This window comes from Enoplosus armatus, chromosome 2 (genome assembly GCF_043641665.1).
Source record: "Enoplosus armatus isolate fEnoArm2 chromosome 2, fEnoArm2.hap1, whole genome shotgun sequence".
Classification (NCBI taxonomy): domain Eukaryota; kingdom Metazoa; phylum Chordata; class Actinopteri; order Centrarchiformes; family Enoplosidae; genus Enoplosus; species Enoplosus armatus.
In genome coordinates, this window is record NC_092181.1 from 14,991,547 (window position 1) to 15,007,104 (window position 15,558).

The 15,558-nt window shown below is 40.9% G+C and overlaps 1 protein-coding gene across 1 annotated transcript in view; it reads left to right on the forward strand.

The window, feature by feature from the left end:
• Nucleotides 1–15,558, forward strand: part of ank2a (ankyrin 2a, neuronal) — a 74,794-nt gene that overhangs the window by 18,041 nt on the left and 41,195 nt on the right. Inside the window, exons 3-24 of the mRNA XM_070912274.1 lie at nucleotides 6,496–6,594; nucleotides 8,043–8,141; nucleotides 8,223–8,321; nucleotides 8,474–8,659; nucleotides 9,035–9,058; nucleotides 9,557–9,565; nucleotides 10,134–10,232; nucleotides 10,666–10,764; nucleotides 10,974–11,072; nucleotides 11,293–11,490; nucleotides 11,759–11,857; nucleotides 11,981–12,079; nucleotides 12,277–12,375; nucleotides 12,600–12,797; nucleotides 12,914–13,012; nucleotides 13,223–13,321; nucleotides 13,557–13,754; nucleotides 14,057–14,155; nucleotides 14,623–14,721; nucleotides 14,849–14,947; nucleotides 15,060–15,158; nucleotides 15,268–15,340. Coding sequence (XP_070768375.1) covers nucleotides 6,496–6,594; nucleotides 8,043–8,141; nucleotides 8,223–8,321; nucleotides 8,474–8,659; nucleotides 9,035–9,058; nucleotides 9,557–9,565; nucleotides 10,134–10,232; nucleotides 10,666–10,764; nucleotides 10,974–11,072; nucleotides 11,293–11,490; nucleotides 11,759–11,857; nucleotides 11,981–12,079; nucleotides 12,277–12,375; nucleotides 12,600–12,797; nucleotides 12,914–13,012; nucleotides 13,223–13,321; nucleotides 13,557–13,754; nucleotides 14,057–14,155; nucleotides 14,623–14,721; nucleotides 14,849–14,947; nucleotides 15,060–15,158; nucleotides 15,268–15,340 — 2,371 coding nt within the window. The remainder of the gene's footprint in view (nucleotides 1–6,495; nucleotides 6,595–8,042; nucleotides 8,142–8,222; nucleotides 8,322–8,473; nucleotides 8,660–9,034; nucleotides 9,059–9,556; nucleotides 9,566–10,133; nucleotides 10,233–10,665; nucleotides 10,765–10,973; nucleotides 11,073–11,292; nucleotides 11,491–11,758; nucleotides 11,858–11,980; nucleotides 12,080–12,276; nucleotides 12,376–12,599; nucleotides 12,798–12,913; nucleotides 13,013–13,222; nucleotides 13,322–13,556; nucleotides 13,755–14,056; nucleotides 14,156–14,622; nucleotides 14,722–14,848; nucleotides 14,948–15,059; nucleotides 15,159–15,267; nucleotides 15,341–15,558) is intronic.

The following is a 15,558-nucleotide window of genomic DNA, read 5'->3' on the forward strand; positions in this document are numbered from 1 at the left end:
TGCCACAGTGCCTTTTCTGTAATGTGGATTCATTACTTCAAGGTCTTCATTCAGATTATGATGTTGACTGCCTTGTTTTGATACAGTCAAGTCTTATTTGCATCATAGTTAGATTGTTCAAATCACTCACCGTATTTGTTGACAAATCTGTTTGCCTCATGCAAATATCCACAGGCTTAGCAACAGAATGCATTAGAGGACAATGTAGTCACAAGGTCATGGAGGGATTTACTCTTAAGACTTAAGAATGTACAGTATTAGTTGTACTTATTTTTTTATTCATTGTTTTGCCATCAGTTCTTGTCAGAAGAATTATGGTATTTTCAGTCAAGCTGTTTTATAGTAAACAAAATGTAGTTTTTGTCTTATTTGAAGTAAATACGTTTCTCATGTCCATTCAACAGCAGCTACAGAAAACATACAATTTAACTAAAGTGAGCTTTTTTTTTATGTGTTTAGGATATTAAACACAACCACATCTGGTCAGAATCAGCTGTTTAATGGTTCATTGTGCACATGTGCTAATAACATACAGCACATGCATTTCATGCTCCTGTCACAGTAGTAGGTCAAATCTGTTAACTGGTCTGTGTGTCTGTCAAACCTGCTGAATCTAACCTTCACTCTGCTGTGTCACGGTGGCATCACACAACTGAACTAGGTCAGCGCATATCTTAACCTGCCAGGCCGCCCTCACAAGATCATAACCACCCTCACATTCCTCGTCCCTCCGCGGCCACACCCATTCTTCCCTCCTATCTCAGCTGTATTTGACAGGTCTGTGTCCCTCTGACAGCTGTTCTGACCCCCCATACCCACCCTCACTCGCATTCCACTGAGGAGAAGGGATTGGGGAGGGTGCAAAATACTTCCCCCTAGAGCTCTGCACCCCCCCCCCCCCCCCCTGCCCTGACTATGTCAGTATGATTTACAGTAGTCACAAGGTAGCTTAACGGAGCATGGGGAGTGTGGCTACGTGAGTCTGTGTATATGTGTTGTATGCGGGCGTGCATTATCATTAGCTCCTCATATTTTGTGCTGTCTCATTGCTGTTGGCCTTTTGTAATTTTCCAGCAGTCTAATAGCAACTATTTATACACTGGGCTGTAATTGGTTGGCAGGCAGGACGTGGCAACTGCCCACCAATAGCTCCACTATTTGTTGTCATGGGCACCATGGCTTTTGTATTGTGAGCAAAGAGGGAAGCCTGACTATTCAGGACACACACACACACACACACACGCACACACACACACACACACACCCTCCCTGCAACAGGAGAGCCCTGGCCTTTATAGTATCTGTCAGGGGTCAGATGATCACATTTGAGCCCTTGTCAGGTGACCAAAAATGCGAGTGACATTTTCATATATATCCCAGTGATGCTCACTCACTTTTCATGTGTGTGTGTGTGTGTGTGTGTGTGTGTGTGTGTGTGTGTGTTACTGACTGTTTCTGAGAAAGAGACTGTCCAATATGCTGTACTGCAGTAGGTGTAACTTTATTAGGGAGTCACAAGAGATAAATACCACTCAGCTTGCCCTCAGGCAGTTAACTGTAGTTCATTTTACTTTGTATTAGAGAGCTGACACACATATTCCTGAACATGTTTTCTTGTTAGTGTTATTGTCAATGGCCACATTCAAATATATATTACATGAATGTAAATTGTGTGCATGTTCCCGTGTGTGTATGACTATGTTTTGACTGCACATGCTTAAATGCATGCACAAGCTTACACACACACATACATACACACGTTCTCCAAGTCCAGTACTTATATTCGTCCTCCAGGCATGCAGTTTGACTGTGACAGACAGTGATACGATATCTGATTACCAGTCGTCTGATACTTCAGATACTTCATCAAACTTTTTTCCTCAAACTTCCATGTTATCATGGTCACATGTTTATGGCTCCACTATCACAGCTTAATTAGAAACAGTTTATAGACCCTACACATTCACTTCATGTTTGAGGTCTTTCAGTGGAAGGATGTGATCAAACTAAAAGTACACAACGCCGATGTTGAAGGTGTATGATTGTACTTAATACTAAAAGAGGGTCTGCTGCATGTTAACCAGATGTATTGTGTTGGTGACAGCTGAGGTTTCTCCCAACACAGTGGTATGACCGTGCTGACAGTGGTAATTGACATTTGCCCAGATATGATGCCATTTGAACCATAACAATATTTCAAGGAGATACCAATTTCCACAACCACCACAATTATCATTCAAAAGTATTATGTTACCAGCTGATTAGCAGCAAAATTGCTCTCAAGGAAATGAGTGGATCAGAATCATGTCAGTGGAAAAGCACTCCACACAATTACAGAACCATTATCTGTAAGAGTACTGTCAGCACTGCAGTCAGTAGTCAGAGCTCTGTTGATAAGAGCGCAGACAGACATGACAGTCTAAAATGAGCCCTCTGGTTAATTGGAAGTAACAATTGATTAATCTGCAGTGACTTTAAAATGAAGGAACCATTGTATTGTACAAATTGGATTTGTGTAACTCAGTCAGCCATTTACAAATATCAGCACTCATTTAATCTTGGATGAAATGAACTCTGTTCATAATAGCACAGGTCATGGGGGAATAACATGCCATTTTCACAATTGTCCATAATATCAATTGTCATTCTCTGGAATGTGATCAGATATGATCCAGGAAATGTATCCCAAAATGAATAATAGTAGATGTAATATTATCAGAGACGCTGGAACGTCACACAGGAATTTTGAGTGTTGGCCTTGGCGGTGTGTTCGTTAATAACTGAAGAGTCGGATCCTAGAAAGCAGCAACAGGGTGGCGAGGGCCAGAGTCTGGCGCCAAGGGCAGAAGGCTGTCCAAGTTAGTTAAAGAGAGTCAGAGAAAGAGATACACTCCCTGCCGGCCAAATCCACAGTATGAATGAGATAAATAAAACACCGTCTTGACAGATAACTTCACTGCCAGTTTTTCACAAGCATGTCTATAATATAAGATCTGCTCATTTTGAAATTGCAGAGGGAAGACTAGACTTATCTGTGTGTGTGTGTGTGTGTGTGTGTGTGAGAGAGAGAGAGAGAGAGAGAGAGAGAGAGAGAGAGAGAGTTTGTTCCATGTGAGTGTGTCATTTGTGTGTTTGTGTATGTGAGCTGTTTCCATGTCCTCACAATTAAAGGCCAGACTTCCCCCGTTAATCTGATGAATCAAATGTTAATCCTTTGTGAGTGATATTACTCTTTAATCTGCACGCATTTACATTATTTTCTCTTTTTCCTAACATTAATCCCCTTTGACACTATATGGAGCAACGGCAAATAAACTTGACCATTTATTGCCCATGTGATTATAACAGAGGTCAGCGGTCATGGGGGCGTGAATATTAATCTGAGTTGGACGGAGCTCAACGGTGGCCCTCCTGCCAGGAAGCAAAGCAAACTGCCAGGGATCACTGTGTTGGGCTGAACGTCCATTAGCTAAATGAAGCTTTCACTTACAGCTCAGAGGAAAAGGAGATTTAGATCAGTTTGTGTGACAGAGAGTGTGTGTGTGTATATGTGCGAGTCTGCTGTGGCTTTTGCTTGTCTCTCCTGGAATACATAATGGTTGAAATGGGATTGAAACGCTCTAATTAGATTGCATAATTCTTGCTGTGTCAGTGAGTCCTCCATTTCACAACTGATGGCTAAAGCTGAAACCTTCTGCACGTTCAAACCGCAGCAAAGAGCATCTAGTCTCACATTTGGAAGTCGTTTCATCTCGCCTGTTGGCAGTGCAGTGAAAATAAATGTCACTGAATGCCTCAGTAATGTGATTTATGATTTACTGAAGTGATGACATTAGAGAGCGACCTGACAAACCCGATGAACCTTTCTCCACCACAGAGTATGACGAGCATCTCCAGCTCAGTATAACCACACCCATCACCTGATGTCCATGGTAGTGCTGAAAGGATTAGTCAGTTAATCGACCACTCGATCAAAAAAAAAATTTATTTACAACAATTTTCATAATTGACTTATTGTTTCAGTCATTTATCAAGCCAAAATATCAATGAATATCAATGATTTATTGGTTACAAATTCTCAAAGGTGAGGAGTTTTGTCTTTCTTGCTTTAAATAGGTTTTGGTCTGTTGGTGAAAATTTGGAAATTGTGATGGACATTTTTCACTATTTAATGACATTTTATAGACTACACTATTTACCGATTAATTATAAACAATAAATATTGTACAGATTAAGCAGTTCACGAAATGAGCTGAGGTTTGTGTGATTTTGTGTGCACCATACATTAGTGTGTGATTATGCTGAAGTTAACAGTCACTTAATCATCTAGTTGTAATTTTGATGAGGAATGAATCGCTCAAGTAGTTTAGCAAAAGTCTAAATAGTCAAATTTCCTCAAATTCGAAGTTTCGTTGCTTTTCTCTATTTAATTGTAAATTACAGTAAATATTTGGGTTCTGGGACATTGTGATGGCCATTTTTCATAATTCTTTGACATTTTATAGACTAAATGATACATTTATGAATTGAAAAAAACAACTGACAGATAAATTGATACTGAAAAGAATCCTTAATTAAATCCCTAGTGTGTTGTATGTGTAATGAAACTGCAACCAGGGTGAAATATTTTAATTATGCGGATGTTTGGCTGATGTCATGAGGTAAGAAAGAGATGCTTAAGTTATTCTTCAGATGGCTTCTTGCTGACTCAGATTTGGCCAAGAAACTTTGTGCTAAAGTAAGTTAGCTTTCTAATTGAAGTCCTTTTTTTTTCATTAGGAAGAAATCTATACATTTTTCAGTATTTTACTCTAGGACATGATGGTGGCTCTCATTTTTACCTTTTAAAGTCATGTCCTATATCTTCAACACACTCCCTCACTTGACCAGACATTCACTTTCATACTTTGGCCTCTGAGGAATGCCCTCTTTTTTCCTTTTGAAAGGTTGACATTTTCAGCGGCTTCTAAATATGAATATCCATGTTTGTATGTGTGTGTGTGTGTGTGTGTGTGTGTTTGTGTCCTACATACCCTCTATGACTGTGCAGAAACATGACACCCCTTTGGCTGTTTGGCATTTGGCAACTCAGAGAGAGAGAGTGGCAGTGAGAGTGTGTGTGTGTGTGTGTGTGTGTGGGTGTGTGGGTGGGTGTGTATGTGCGAGGGACGGAAGGGGGCAATGATTGAGGTGTTAGCAACATAGCAGCTCCTCGTTTACATCAGTGCCAGGAGAGCTTTCAGAGCCAGGAGGCACAGTTCCTCTCTTCAACCCATCTTATAGAGCCTGCAGGGGGGAGAAGAAGGCAGACAGACCCAGAAGCTTGGATCTAAACCAGGAGGGTAGTGGAAGGAGGCGGAGGACCGCTGTTGATGGTTGGAGCTCCATCACTTCTAAATCCAGCTTGGAGCACCATTTAAGAAGGCAAAAGATAGAAAAAGAGCAAAGAAAGATTCACGGAGGAGCAGAACGCACAGAAGAGAAAGAAGAAGACGGAGAGAGACTGACATTCGGTTTGAGAAAAGGAGCAGGGAACCTGAGGGATAAGAACCAAGTCACGGTTTAAAATACTCTTAGTCTGAGCGTTTCAGAGAGACACAGCGCAGAATGGAAGAAGAGGAGGATGAGGTGAATCATACTTCTGTGTGTTTATACACGTCTGTCTCAGAGGAAATACGTTTGTGCATGCGTGTTGTATAAATACATCAGTTGTGATGCGATTGCCTCAGTGTGAAACATTTACACTCTGCTGTCCTCCTCTTGTGCTGCTCATAACCTGTATCTCTGGTTGATGGATCAGAGGCCTTTGATGTAATGCTCACACCAAACATGCCTGAGGGAAAAATCTGCCATATTTTATTCGGCTTCTTGTGTTTGAGTTGCTGGATGTTGATCTCCCAAAACATTTATAGATAAAAAGCATCTCTTTTCTTTGTTTTCTTTTTTTTTTGTTGTTGTTTGTTTTTTTTACATTTTTATCATCCCATTGTTTTGAATTTCCTTGATCGTCATAGAAATTGATTTGAATGTTGTTTTTAAGTGCATATTTTACACTTGATAACATTAGAAAAAAAATCTGATCCTAATATTGTTGAAGAAAATGTTCCCACTATGTATAATGTTGTTCTAATGTAATATTGGCAACTGGCCTAAATATTTATAAGATGGTGACAATAACATCTGTACAATACAGAGTAATTCAGTACAACAACTCACATTATTGCCTCATCAAGACTTCAGTAACTCTACATTATACTGTGGGCTTCACAAAGATAGTACACATTTATTTAATACACTGGATTGTGCAGTTGTTGATGTTATTGTGTTCACTCCCTGTATATTCTGCCTCCTCTGTATTTATCTCCCAAGCTCTATGGTGTGGGGCTTAATGCTTGAAATGTAATATTATGACTACCACTTAGTTATGCAATAACCACTTCACCAAATGTTTTCTTGGCGTCTTATGTTGATGTTTTCTTTTTCTTTTCTCTCCAGAATGGTCTGAACGCGCTGCATCTGGCAGCAAAAGAGGGACACAAGGATTTAGTGGAGGAACTGCTAGAGAGAGGAGCACCTGTTGACTCCTCCACCAAGGCACGTGCACATATTTATATTGTTTTAGTTGTTAGTTATTATGCTTTATCAACTTTCCAGATATGAACATATCACAGTTTGATCTTTAGCCCTACATGGGGAGGGGGAAAAAAAAAAGAAAGGAGGGAGGGAGGACAGTGACAGCTGGGCGACAGAGAGAGAAAGAGGGAGATGACATGAATGTAAGTAATATATAGTGGTATCAGTTGTAGACTTCTATGTAAATAACTGCTTCTCTCTTGAACTATGAAATTTGATTCGCAAGGGTGGTCATGGTAGACATGAGGGTGATTTAAGAGGGACAAAGTCTAAAAGAGTTTAATTTTGTAACTTTATATATTGACAATAACTGTTCTCCAAGAATGTCTTATGTGGACTGGATTCTTTCTTTTGGATGGCTTCGTTTTTTACAAAATTTTAAATCAGTTTCTTCAAGTATTCGGCTTTGAAATCATGATTTTAAAGAAGATATTTTTTACCTTTACTGGAAAGGAGAGAGGGGGATGAAAGTGAGCGTGGTGTAAGCTGCTTGGCAAGCTGTTGGTTATGTGACTCTGTGGATGCCCAACGCGTCAGGTTTAACAGCTAGCAACAGCAAACAGCCAGCAAGGAATCTGTCACCCTGCTGCTCATGTCCTTGGAGTGACATGAATTTGGCGTTTGATATTAATCAGTCAGTAACCTTCGCGTCCTGAAAATAAAAACAGATACAAAGAGGAGATTAATATCAGAGGTTTCTGTGTCCATCACACTTTTTATACTTGCAGCTCTGATTTAAGGTGTTTATGCCCGCGCATGATCTGAAGGGCAATGTAACTAAGTACATTTACTCAGATAAATTTGGTGATTTTGAATGTAAATGTTTCTGTTAAACTGAAGGATTACGTTTCCCTTATGGGTTGAGAAAATTCTCCTACTTCTTAAGTTAAGTAAACTATTCAACCCCCCCCCCCTTGTATTAGCTGGAAAATGCATCGTCACAAAGCTGAAAACAGGGCTGTTTTTCTGAGAAAAGCTGAAACTCATGAAAAGTTGACTTTTTTGTCATGCATGGTTCTCACAGGACAACAATGCTACAAACGTGATGATTTTATAGCGGCATTGCTGTACATTAAACAACCCAACAGTATATAAAGTAGTTCAAATTAGCACAACCTTAAACATCTACAGCAATAAAATGCAACATATACATTGATGCAGCAGTAATATTAATCCAGAAAGATAATGTATAATCGTAAAACACTGACCATTTTACTGCAGAATGAGTACTTTAAGCAGATTTTGCTGATGATACTTACATACTTTTATTTAAGTAAGGTTTTGAATGCAGGACTATTTTCACAGTGTGGTATTAGTACTTTCACTTAAGTAAAGGATCTGAATACTTCTTCCACCTCTGCAGAGGACACACACTTGGCTGGTGGCCTTAACCCTGTTTTTCTCTGCAGAAAGGAAACACTGCCCTCCATATTGCCTCACTGGCCGGACAAAAAGAAGTAGTCAGACTACTGGTGAAGAGAGGAGCAGATATCAATTCTCAGTCTCAGGTGAGAAGCTTCTCAATGATCAGAAGCTATTTGATAATAAATTAAGAAGTGTGTATAGACTGTATGCATTTGCCTCTACAGAATGGCTTCACTCCACTCTACATGGCAGCCCAGGAGAGTCACTTGGAGGTGGTGCAATACTTGTTGGAAAATGAAGGGAACCAAAGCATTGCGACAGAGGTACGTTTGTGTGTTAGATACCTGTATATGTGTTGAATTGTACAAGCTAAATACTTTATATGCAAATATTCCTATCTGCCTTTCCTTTCCCCTAAAATTATTGTCGTCATTCACTGTGAATTTTTCTTGTTTCTTCGTCTCTGCTCCTTCAGGATGGCTTCACTCCACTGGCCATCGCCCTCCAGCAGGGCCACAACTCAGTGGTCTCCCTGCTGTTGGAGCACGACACCAAGGGTAAGGTCCGTCTCCCAGCCCTGCACATCGCAGCCCGCAAGGACGACACGAAGTCTGCCGCACTGCTGCTCCAGAACGACCACAACGCTGACGTCCAGTCGAAGGTGAGGGAGGGAGAGACTGACGGAGGGAGGAGAAGGGTGGAGGTGGAGTGCCAGATGGGAGTGGAGCGAGAGATAGAGGGAGAATAGGAGCAGGGAGGTGGCAGGAAGTGTTTGATAATGCATCTGACTGAATGGATAATTCTTCATGTTGACAGTTTTATTCATTTTATCGATCATTTGCATCCATTTAGGAATACGATAATATTAATGGACGGAGCCTCTCTCAGAATGCTTAGTTGTTTTGTTGTTTGCTTCCTTGTCTTTGTTGTGTGACCTTGTAAACTTACCCTGTGTTTTATGTGAATGTTGTGAGAAGCCCTTTCCCTAACAACCCTACACCCTATCCCCCTTTCTCTCTCCATGCGTCCTAACCAGATGATGGTCAATAGAACCACGGAGGTATACAGACTCGTCACCTCTTCATTTAATTCATTTTTTGTCACTACTGACCATCTCTTTCAGCTCTGTTGTCCTGATCTTTCCCTTATTTAATGAGGACTTGTGAAGTCCTGCATGTCAGAATTATGTACCATTAATATGACTGCATGCAGCTGACTATGCTGTACTACACACTCCTGCATGGCTGACAGTAAAAGACATTGTGTTGTAATAATAGACCCCAGAGAATGTTAGTTTATTGAATTTTAATTATGTATTATTCATTTACTTTTCTTTTTTCTTTTTAAATAAATAAATCATTCTTTAACATATAACAGCATTAGAAAACACTGACAGCATTTCAATGAAATTTCACTTTATTTATTGCTCTTTTTCTGTGCATAACCTACAGCATGTGTACTTCTGAGCACGCTGATAGTATTGTTTTTCCTCTCTGAAACACGTTGTTGATCTTTAAGTTAACTCTGTTTCTTAATTAAATTGCACCATGTCTATCAGAATGGGAAGGTAAGGAGTGAACCCACCTACAACTGTGTACTGTAGATATATATATACAGCTTATATATAAATGTACATTTGTCCGTCCAAGCAGATACACATTGTGCATATTTGCTTTGTGTATTTCAGTTTTGGTTGTTAATGTCCTTTATGTTGCCGTTTTATATCCAAAAACCAAACTGCTTTGATTTTTTCACCGTTTGTTTTTTTTAGCAAGCATGGCAGAATTGCAGGGTTTGTGCATGCATTATGTATTGCATGTGCTATTTTGGGCTATGCTCATTTTTTTATGCTTCTTTTCACAGCGGTGTGTCTGGTTTCTTTTTTCAGCATGCAGCCTCATCATAATACTGCTTTCAGTAGAGCCAGGCTTCTTTCTTGTATCTGCTACAGAAAAATATGATCTTTCTTTCTTTCTTTCTTTCTTTCTTTCTTTCTTTCTTTCTTTTATTCTGTCTTTCTTTTTTCCTCACCTGCTGTTTCAATCAATCAATCTTTCTTCCTTTTTGTGCCCTTCAACTTTTCCTTTCCCCCTCACTCTGTCCTTCCCTCCTGTCTCCTCGTCTGTCTGAAACAGAGTGGGTTCACCCCTTTGCACATCGCGGCTCACTATGGTAACGTGAATGTCTCCACCCTGTTGCTGAACAGAGGAGCTGCTGTGGACTTCACAGCCAGGGTAGCGCCCCGTTTCCACTTCTTAGCAATCTCTCTCTTTACTGCTGTCCATTAGAGCTTGACGTGTGTTTTCACTTTGAGGCTTACAGAACAGTGTGTTTACTTTTTTACCATAATGTACTTTCCCTTTTAATCTTAGCCTTCATTAACTGCATTTCCCCCTAACCAATCAAAGGTTAGATTCGCTCTTGCATGGTTTCAGCTGCAGTGGTCCATGAAGTTGTAGCAGTAGTAATGTAGTAACTTTGACTTAGTAACTTTCTATTATTGCCCTCAACTCAACAAAAACAGAACATTTTAAGCCATACAAACTATTATTTAAACATATTCTCGGACTCTCATGTGATGTAAAATTGGATTGAATAATGTCAGCTGTGTATTGAACAGTATTTGTGGTAGTTAATTTTCCTTTGTTTCCTTGCCTTCCTTGTCAGAATGGGATAACGCCTCTCCATGTGGCCTCCAAGAGAGGCAACACCAACATGGTGGCCCTGCTGTTGGACCGAGGGGCTGAGATAGATGCAAAAACACGGGTGAGACTCTTATTAAAGTCTGGACATCAACTTTTATTAAATACACAATTTAATCACAATTCTGCCACTACCAGTTAGTGATTTAATAAAGTATACCAACCACTCATCATTACCTCTTTTGTCAAAACAGATAAACTGGATTCATGTCTCCACTTTGTGTATATTCATGTGTTTGTGCCTTTGTCATGGCATGTGCGATTGCGCTGCAGGATGGGCTGACCCCTCTGCACTGTGCAGCCAGGAGTGGACATGACCCAGCAGTGGAAATTCTGCTGGAGAGAGGAGCTCCCATCTTAGCCAGAACCAAGGTAGAGTATGGCAGTGCTATTACTGCTTCAGCACACCCCAGATTTTTTTCTACCACTCAATAAATGTTTTGAGTTTTTAATTTTACTTCAGGCTTTCAGAAGTATTTCACTTGGAAAGCACACAATAGATTGCTTATGTGTTTCTCTTCTCATCTTTGCCTTCTCTTTCTTCAATGGACTTCTTTTTCTGACCTGTGTCGTCACTTTTGTTGTCACACAGAACGGACTGTCCCCACTGCACATGTCGGCCCAGGGAGACCACATAGAGTGTGTTAAACTCCTGCTGCAGCACAAGGCACCTGTTGATGATGTCACACTGGACTACCTCACAGCGCTGCACGTCGCAGCTCACTGTGGCCACTACAGAGTCACCAAGCTCCTGCTGGATAAGAAGGCCAATCCCAATATTAGAGCACTGGTAGGGATTCACAGGAAATAACAATGGCGCAAGCACAAAAATAGGAATTAACACAGACTCACAAATGTATTCACATACACAGGTATACACAAGCACATAAACATGTTTAGGGGGTGGGAATAAGGGCTTTTGATTCCTACAATACCTGTAAAATTAAATTTAACTGAGACTGTTAGCCAACAGTGAAAAGATGAAGGGCCAATAATGAAATAAAACTACAATTCCTCCTCCATTTATCTGTTTATTTTTCTTTTGCTCTCTCCACCAGAACGGTTTCACTCCTCTCCATATCGCTTGTAAGAAGAACAGGGTGAAGGTGATGGAACTGTTGGTCAAATATGGAGCCTCCATTCAGGCCATTACTGAGGTGAGACACTTTGTAGAAATGTATCAGAATAGCATATGTGTATACAGTACACTTTTCTGTATGAAACTTTCCTTTTGATGCTCATCTTCCTGCCTCTCTCTCGCTGTGTCTCTCTTATTCTAGTCTGGTCTGACTCCCATCCATGTAGCTGCCTTCATGGGCCACCTCAACATTGTTTTACTTCTGCTACAGAATGGTGCATCTCCTGACGTCCGAAACATTGTGAGCACTGACAAAAAATGTGTTCAGCTCTCTGTAGTCAGTAGTCAGAAATACATATGGCATAAAGTAAACATAATTTTTCCAACCGTCAGTTTTTCTAATGCAACCACCTAGAAGGTATTCTCATAAGTCATGGAGGAGTGTTTCCTTCAGCACAGTGTCGTAGCGCTCATGAATGCTCTGTCTTTGCATATCAGCGTGGTGAGACAGCTCTCCACATGGCAGCACGAGCAGGTCAGATGGAAGTGGTTCGCTGTTTGCTGAGGAATGGAGCGTTGGTGGATGCCATGGCCCGGGTGAGTCAGCTGTCGCATCATCAGAGTTAATGACTGTTTCCTTCTGTTTATCATAAATAAGCATATTTCATCCACTGGATTGCATACACATACTCACAGGTCATGTCGCCTGCCTCAGCTCTGGCTACTTCCATTGTCTCTACCTGTCTCTCTGCGTCTTTTGTTTCTCTCCCATAATACCTCTCTACTCAAGTGTGTACAACCTTTTCATCCCTCAACCACAGGAGGACCAGACTCCCCTCCACATTGCGTCCCGTTTGGGGAAAACTGATATTGTCCAGTTGCTGCTGCAGCACATGGCTCATCCAGATGCTGCCACCACCAACGGCTACACTCCCCTCCACATTTCAGCCAGAGAGGGCCAGGTAGAGACTGCTGCCGTGCTGCTGGAGGCTGGAGCCTCACACTCACTGGCCACGAAGGTGAGCAGAGGATAGCACACAGACAGAGACATACCTAATCAAATAAACAGATTCTTATTTAGGCTCAAAAATATCCAGTGAAACATTAACAGTTTGCACTTCCCTTCCCTCTGCAGAAAGGATTCACTCCTTTACATGTAGCAGCTAAGCATGGAAGCATCGATGTAGCAAAACTTCTCCTTCAACGCAAAGCTCTCACTGATGATGCTGGCAAGGTGAACCAAAAATCAGGATTATCTATACATGGTTATACAAGGTTATTCATTTTAGTGAGATACACAGTGCACAGAATCTTTTAGTACCTAACTAGAATTAATCTGTGTCTCTGAAATAGACTCATTATAGAGTAGAATATAATCATAAAGGTACACTGTTCCATAACAGAAATATCAATCATTTCATCAAATGCTTCTTGCCTCTTACAGAATGGCCTGACTCCGCTACATGTGGCAGCTCATTATGACAACCGAGATGTAGCTCTGCTGCTGCTGGATAAAGGGGCATCGCCTCATGCTACTGCAAAGGTTAGACAAAGACTTCAAAAAGCACTTTGACACTCTCACAGTATGGTTTGCATTCTGCTGTAGCAGTTATTTTCTGATACCAAAACCTGATATATTCTTGATGTTTTAGATTTTAGGTGCACTGGAAAAAACATAAATGTCATCTTTCAGCTGCTGTTTAAAATCTATAGGGTGAATTTTACCCATATAGAGTTGTTGCTAAAGCATGTAACTTTTCACCTTCCTCCCTCTCCAGAATGGCTACACTCCTCTCCACATTGCAGCCAAAAAGAACCAGACGAACATTGCATTAGCGCTGCTGCAGTATGGAGCAGAGACCAATATTCTGACCAAGCAGGGAGTCAGTCCTCTACACCTGGCAGCCCAGGAAGGACACGCTGAGATGGCCAACCTGCTGCTGGGCAAAGGAGCTCACGTCAACGCAGTCACCAAGGTCACACACAAACATAGACATGTTCTGATTCTTCTGTCAGGCACTTGTGTTGATACTACTAGACACTACATCTATTACCAGGGATGCAGGTAGCACCATTAGTGCTCACATTTTCAGGAATCTGCAAGATTAAGAGCATAAGCATAGAATCTTGTGTTTTTAATCTCCCAAACATTCAGAATATGCAACAGGGATTGAGTTATAGGTTCATGTTCAACACTAACTGTATGTATAATTTACAAATCAAGTGTTTAAGCTATGTAGTTACACACTAAGATGACTCTGTGCTTTGTATGTTACAGAGTGGACTGACTCCTCTGCACCTCACAGCCCAAGAAGACAGGGTCAATGCAGCAGAAGTACTGGCCAAACATGATGCCACCTTGGATCAGCAAACCAAGGTGCAAACACACACACACACACACACACACACACACACACTAAATACACAAACAAAAACTAGTCACTAATCACGCGATTTCATGCAAGTGGAGACTCCATTCAAGACAGGGAATGTTTTAAATTCTGAGTCATGGAATTATAAATGCTGGTTAATTAATGGAAATCCCCTGGGGGTATTATGTTGCTTATTTTGTGTGCATTCACTGCAAGAAGTTGTGTTCACCAGCTTCTTTTTAAATGTGAAGAATCTCCCAAGCAGTAAATGTACACATGTACATACAAATCCAGCATATCTGCCACCTACTGGCTTTTGGGAAGCATGGCAATGTCCACATCACACATCTACATTGCTTTGTATCTATGACAGTTTGTTGCTATACACAGCTTCTTCACGAACAAGTAAAACAAGTCAGGCAAATGTGGAAATAACTGTCTGTATCATCTCCCTATCCTCTCTACATTTCAGCTCGGATATACCCCTCTGATAGTGGCCTGTCACTATGGAAATGCCAAGATGGTGAACTTCCTTTTACAGCAGGGTGCAAGCGTCAACGCCAAAACCAAGGTAGCATTCAAATGTCAAACTTGAAGTGTAGAAACTCTAATCAGTTTGAACTGCAATACAGTACGCACAAGACTTAAAGTCTCAGTTCAATTTTTACAGTGATAAAATCTTGTCTTTCGTTCTACAGAATGGATACACACCCCTTCACCAGGCAGCACAACAAGGGAACACACACATTATCAATGTGTTGCTACAACATGGAGCCAAGCCCAATGCTACGACAGTGGTGAGGGAAAAAAACATTTACTCTCCCCTCATTAATGAGCAAAATTCTGTCAAAATGTAAATGTGTAATCTCACTTTTATGTCACGTGAACACTATCTTGTCTTTCTGTTAGAATGGAAACACGGCTTTGTCTATTGCCAGACGGCTGGGTTACATCTCGGTAGTGGACACACTGAAAGTTGTCACTGAGGAGGTCATCACTACCACAACGGTAAGTTTGTGATACCAGTATGCTTTCTCCTAAATTTCCCAGAAAACACTACTAACTTTCCTCTGTCATGTTTGTCTCTTTCCATGACTGTGAATGGGGGTCACATCAGACGGTCACAGAGAAACACAAGCTCAATGTCCCTGAGACCATGACTGAGATCCTTGATGTGTCTGATGAAGAAGGTGAGTTACTTTAAACAGAAATGAGAACTTACTGTTTTACTGGTCCATATCAAGCTAATTGCTTTACAGGTAAAGGGACAGGCAAAGGTGTTAAGGCTACTCCTGCCATCAGATACTATAACTCAAAATTGACCTTGCATAAAAAGTGTTAGCTCTCTTTCCCTTTGTTCAGTGCTGTGTAATGTGGGTGATGCAGTTTTGTAGCTGTGGATCTTAAA